We start from the raw sequence: 6,285 nt of genomic DNA, 5'->3' as shown, positions 1-6,285 counted from the left end.
TTCTTTGTAACCATCTCGATATTATATTTATTATGATTGGTCGACAGCTACAAAATGTCGCCGTAAAATGGAATTGCGGCAGGCCAGCAGCACTACATTTTCAGGTTCCTTGAAAAAAAAACAAAGTGATATCCCACTCGTCCAGTGCCACTCCAAACTAAACGCTACATACGCATTTCAGATTAAATATAAAATACATCAGTAGCGATCAAGCAGGCATCCCTACGTGGCTTGATAGGTTGACCAGGATAACTATATACTTCCGATCAATTGTACAACAAACTAAACAGTATTATTAATATCTAAACAAATTCCTAGTAGTAGCTCTAAACAAGTTTGTACTTCAATTGTACAGTAACCTTGGTCATAATCCATATTCTTAGACTTTTGATGAGTAGTTGCTCTAAACCAGAATCCTTCGTAGCCTCATAAAACATTGGACGCCGACCATGATCAAGATTTGATCACAAGTGGCACTACGGTAGCCAAACAGAGGAATATCAAATTCTCAGCTAAGGGCTGTGGATTGTGCCATTGGGATGCGATGTGAAGCCATCGTGCAGAACTTCCAACTCGTCAGCTTCCAACAAGAAGCCATTCTCAAAGAACGCAGAGTGGAGGGCTTGAACACACTGCTTTGCCTCACTGTCATGGACCACCAAGGAAATGTTCACCTGTGTAAGGATGGTGTAACCGATATCAGATTAGTCTTGGAGCAAGTATGGTGCCCCCGTGTCCCTATCAAACATGAGAAAAAAGGAGTACCTTGGACGCCCCTTGCGATATCATCTGGACATTGACACCATTTCTTCGTAGAACATTGAAAGCCTGCCATGCAGCAGCGGATATCAATTGCAAACATAATATTGCATGATCATTTCTAGCACACCAGTTACTCTAGTATGTTTCTGTCCACACTTCCTCAAATTGTAAGTTCATAGCTCAACTTTGAAGATTGCGATTGAAGCAATCTAGAGTGTTAACAATCATGAAGCTTAGGTGAAATGCACTTGCCTTTTCAAGAATCAAAGACGACCTCTGCACATTTCCAATTAAAGATATTATTGACCTATTCTGCAGTAAATGAACAACTGCTATCTTCTCAAGCTCTTCAATGACATCATCAAGTTCCTAGTATATAGAAAGGTCAAAATTAGATTTGCCAAGATGCATCATCATCATCTGCTATAATGAACCAACTCTGGCCTCAGCCAATTGTCATTTAAAAAATATAAAAAAATTCCATGTTACAAAGGACTTTAATTCTTACAAAAAACTACCAACATGTCTCTAATTGAGTACAAAGGCAAATATGCAGCATTCACACTTGTTGATTCATTCCAGATCCTGATTATCTTTTGTGTTGTGTGCATTGGTGTATTGCTTCTAAGGTTGTAAATGAGGTCAACGGAAGGATGAGACATGGTAAAAAAAAAGTGTTGGGAAGGCACCGAGCAGAGAGGAATCGAGAAATGCGCAGAATGATATATAATGTCTTTTTCTTTAATATAGTGACAAATATTTCTTTATATAGAGATCCTAATAAAATGAATCTAGCCTGTAAGAATATAGATTATGACCCAGCCAAATAACAGTCTAATACCAAAGCTAACCAAAGTCCTGTTAGTCGAGGTCGTTTGGTTATCTAAAGGGTGATCCTGTAACCAAATGTGTGTGTGTGTAAAGTTTCTTAGACAAGCTCTTCTTTAGTATAATGATACACAGCTCTCCTGTATGTTCAAGAAAAAAAAACCTATACCTACGAGGCACCAGCACCAATGGTGGGATGGGAATCCTAGGGTGCCATTATAGGTCCAACCCCACATAACATCAGGTGAGAAAATAATACAGTTAGTTTATTTTTTCAAAAAAAAAAGACAAGGAAAACTTGAAGCAAAGTGTTATCTTTATATAGTTTATGCAGATTAAGACAAAAACAAATCTTGAGGAAATATAGAGTCATTGCCAAGAAAAAGAAATTAACAGTGAATAAATTGAGGCCCAAACATTTTTGTGCTGAACCAATTCACAACTCCATAGTTTCGATGGATCCAGTGTCAAAGATATGCTGACTTCACTGGTAGCCACACAATCAACAGAGATGCCCAAGTCTTCAAATATCGAAAAAACCTGAAAATTGATAAAGTTACAACCAAAGATTGAAATGAATAGTAACTCAAGGAAAGTAGCCTCTGAATAGTTGTACCTTAGCTAGAAAACCGTACTGGCCAAGCATGCGTGTGCTCACTATATCAAGCATTGTAATATTTGATTTCAAAACAATGCTAGTCAAAACAGTCTAGAATAAAACGTGTCAATATTGGGATTAGAGAGCAAAAACAAGTTGACAAGTCTAAGATTAGAGTTTAGCCAAGTAACAAACCTTACTCATATCTCTTTCTTTAGTGATAAGAGTACCAGGGGCTCGACGGTTATAAGAGTTCTTAACCCTAACAGGTACATCACCTTCTCTAGCTGGTCGCATTGATTGTGGATGCAAAACCTAAAAGTAATAATTGATGGAAACCAATCAATAAATAAATATCATATAAAACCATTGGCTCAGTAAAATGCTAAGCTAAAAAACAAGGCCACAATGTATAGCCGAGATCCATCGAAGTATTTCGTTTGTCAATGTTTTCCTTAATGGATAACAACACATACCTGCGCTCCAAAATAGGCAAGTTCGGCTGCCTCATCAAATGTCAAGTATGGCACAGGTTTTGCCTTAGGATGGATATTTGGGTCACATGTTAAAACACCATCAACATCTTTCCAAACCTACTAGAAACAAGATCAATGTTATAAGTCAACTACACAGGAACAAAAATAAATTAGCAACGATGCACTCTCTCTGTTGTGCGAAAGAGCCTGTAGCCTAGAGCTTGCAAGTGCTTGTGGGAGCGAATTTAGGCTGGTTAAAAAAAAAACCTTGCCGGCAAAGTCGGAGTTTGGGGGTTTTCTCGGCTTGCATGGTTGAGGTCTTCTACCTTAATAGCTAAACCCTGGGGGCATACCCCTGGCAGGCCAAGTTTTACTCTCTCTGTTGTTTTTATAAATTAAGTTTTAGAGGGCAAAATTCTGTTTTCACATTAGGGTTCTCGCCTACCATATTCTCCTAAAATGTTCTTCTATGAACAACGTTTTACATTTACCAGGTCAAACATAAACATAGCTTTCATCCTAAACTTTTCAAATAATCATTTAATGAGTACAAATCCATGTATCAGAGATGAGGCTACGAGGAAAAGTTGAGATGAAAAGAAGTTCATGAGGTTATCCAACAACAACAAAGCCTTTAAGTCCCAAACAAGTTGGGGTAGGCTAGAGTTGAAACCCAGCAGAAGCAATCAAGGTTCAGGCACGTGAATAGTTGTTTTCCAAACACTCCTATCTAAGGCTAAGTCTTTGGGTATATTCCATCCTTTCAAGTATAATTAAAAACTTGTCCTAAATTAAAGACTTCATTTTAATGCTTAGATGCTCGGAGATCCACTTTAACAAAAAAAAACAAATGGAAATCCTTAGTTACAGTATCTCATGTTAAAAATGGTAAGAAGCTATCAAGCCTGATGCACTCGCAGTCAACATTAGGCCTATGGAAAGTAACTCTGCACTAACCAATGAATTAAACTGGTCACCTATTGTGTGGCTTGAACCAAACAGTAATTGGTCCAAGGAGGAAGACAGCCTAGGGAAAACAAATTACAAACCTGGATTTCTCTTAATCCCAAGGCTTTGCCAATGGTTGTAGCTGTCAAGTCGCTACCACCCCTGCCCAAGGTGGTTATTGCACCAGATCTCCATCCCTGCAATTTTAAGTGCATGAAGTGTGAACGTTACAAGAACAAACTCTTTCAAAGGGAAAAAAGAACATATGGACAAATGGAGCATTGATACCCCAGAAATGAAATGTGAAATATAGAACCTTTCCAAGAAAGCCTGTGACTATAGGAATAGCAGGATCCTTAATCCAGTCCCCATGTAGCCTCTTTGCAACAGCAGGATAAGTTGCTTCCAGAATATCCGCATTTGTGAAATCATCAGTAGTTATAAAGCCAAGATCAAATGCATCATACTGCAATGAAGCAAGAATCAGAAACTTTGACTAGATATCTACTTGGTTGATGCTTTACATGAAGAATTCCTGTACATAGACAAAAATCTACTAGAAAAAATAGGATCACAAAACACTTATTAGCAGTATATGTATAAGAATACAAGAAATAGACTGACTTGCCAAGAATTTGGAACTACAGTTTGTACTACAGGCAATGCATTAATGAATTTCCTACTAGACTGCATGGCATTAAGATAAGTAACATGGACATATTTGAAACACGAGAAAGACCATCCAAAATGCAATCAATTCAAGAATGTACCTGCCGAGCTTTTACCCCAATTTTGTTTAAAAGTGCAGCAAATATTCTTGTAGACATGCATTCACCAAATGAAACTAGATAATCTCGTGTCCTAAGAGTCAGCTCTTTCATCATAGCAATTCCCTTAAGAAGTTGTTCAAGTTCATCCAACAAACCTACAAGATTTCAAATTGGAAGTGGTATCATTTATTCAGAATCAAGAAATATTGACAGCACCACAAGACAAAGGCTGGATAGTGCAATATTCATGTAGCAGATTATAAAAGTTCGGTTCTGACTTCTGAGAAAGCATGTGTTATCTAAACAGAAAGCTTAAAACATACGCATAAGCTTGAAAACTCAATTGTCAGTTCATCTACGTGAAGTGGATCAATATTCGCTTTAATACAGCGAATCGAAGGTCACATCATTTGAAGTGGATCAATATAGCAATTAAACCATATATGATGCACCAATCTCCACCTCCATACCCTATATGGAGACATTTCCTGAGAGAAATTTGATGTGGGTGAACATGACCACACCACACTACAAGTTAATTTAGCATGTTTTGTAACCCTGAAGACTTGAAACACAAAGAGTCAAAGAAGACTAGGAGAAGCATTTGGTAAAATGGGCAACATCTTACCATAAACAATTGACCTATCTAGCCCAAGCTGATCAAGCGTCCTAGACAAGGCAAAACGGTAGAAAGAAATCAGGCAAAAGCATTCCCAACCAATCCACTCGATGTAAGTAAAGCACTGCAATTCACACAGAACCATACCCAAGATGCAATTCCTTTACAAAGGAGAGCTCGTCAAGCTCCAAGACGTTGGTCGCGCCGCAGCGCACTGCTTTTTCCCCAGCCTACAACCAAAATTTGAAAACCACTTTTTCAATCCTAACTCATAATGGTGTATGATTCCTCATAACACTAAAACACCTCGCATACCGAGGGTAATGAAGCTAGGCACTAGTGGTGCAGTAGAATACCATGAGCAGTTTGTTGGTGGTCTTCCCCATCGCCGAGAGCACGACGACCGGGCGCTCCTCGGGGAAGCTGAGGATGAGGTCTGCCACCTCCCGCATCCGCTCGGCCGAGGCCACCGACGACCCGCCGAACTTCATCACGACAGTGAGCTCCGGCGCCGCGCCCCCGTCGCCGATTCTCTCCTGCGCAGCCTCCACCACCGAGGCATCCTTCTTCTCGACAATGGCGGCGCCGACGGCTCGCTGGCACCGGACCAACGCCTTCCTCAGGCACGGCGCGGCCGGGACCGCAACAGGCGCCAAGACCCCGCGCCGTCTCGCGGCGGTGGGACCCTCAAGGGCAAGTCCCAGCCGCGCGGTGGTACGGAGAGCCGGCGCCGCCATGCTGGTGCCGCGAGGGTGGGAGGCGTGGAGCGGGAGGAGGAGGTGGAGGCGCCGGCCGGGGGGCGGGGCGAGAAGAACGGACGGCGGAGAGTAGTGCGAAGCGGTTCCTTCGGACGGGCCAGATCAATTCATCAATATATGTCCATGTTTGGACCAGACGATTGACATTTCTATGGAACGAGATGCTGTAGAATCGTTTGGTATGATGAAGGTACGTCCATTCCTCCACAAAAAGTCACGAATAAAAAGACATCTACGCTGAAGTTTTGGCTGCTCTATATATATATATATATATATATATATATATATATATATATATATATATATATATATAGATATATATATATATAGATATATATATATATATATATATATATATATATATATATATATATATATATATATATATATATATATATATATATATATATATATATATATATATATATATATATATGGAGAGGCTATTCAGTAGCCGGCTACAAAATAAGTTATTCTGTAGCCACCTCCATTTACTATAATTTTATATACTAATTTACCATAATGT

General features: G+C 39.7%; 1 protein-coding gene across 1 annotated transcript; it reads right to left on the bottom strand.

The window, feature by feature from the left end:
• On the bottom strand, positions 1-5,865 carry LOC136551304 (aspartokinase 2, chloroplastic-like). Its single transcript, XM_066542876.1, has 13 exons — positions 5,358-5,865; positions 5,149-5,231; positions 5,011-5,051; positions 4,383-4,537; positions 3,929-4,078; positions 3,714-3,809; positions 2,665-2,781; positions 2,384-2,503; positions 2,207-2,299; positions 2,008-2,130; positions 1,015-1,131; positions 766-828; positions 1-674 (listed from the first exon to the last, which is right to left on the bottom strand). Exons 1-13 carry the CDS (start codon positions 5,736-5,738, stop codon positions 513-515), a joined length of 1,701 nt encoding a protein of 566 aa, XP_066398973.1. The 5' UTR covers positions 5,739-5,865; the 3' UTR covers positions 1-512.
• Between the last annotated feature and the right edge of the window lie 420 nt (positions 5,866-6,285).

The sequence above is a fragment of the Miscanthus floridulus genome, chromosome 4 (genome assembly GCF_019320115.1).
Source record: "Miscanthus floridulus cultivar M001 chromosome 4, ASM1932011v1, whole genome shotgun sequence".
NCBI classification, from domain to species: domain Eukaryota; kingdom Viridiplantae; phylum Streptophyta; class Magnoliopsida; order Poales; family Poaceae; genus Miscanthus; species Miscanthus floridulus.
The sequence above is the reverse complement of the archived record's forward strand: the minus strand, read 5'-3'. Positions and strand labels throughout refer to the sequence as shown.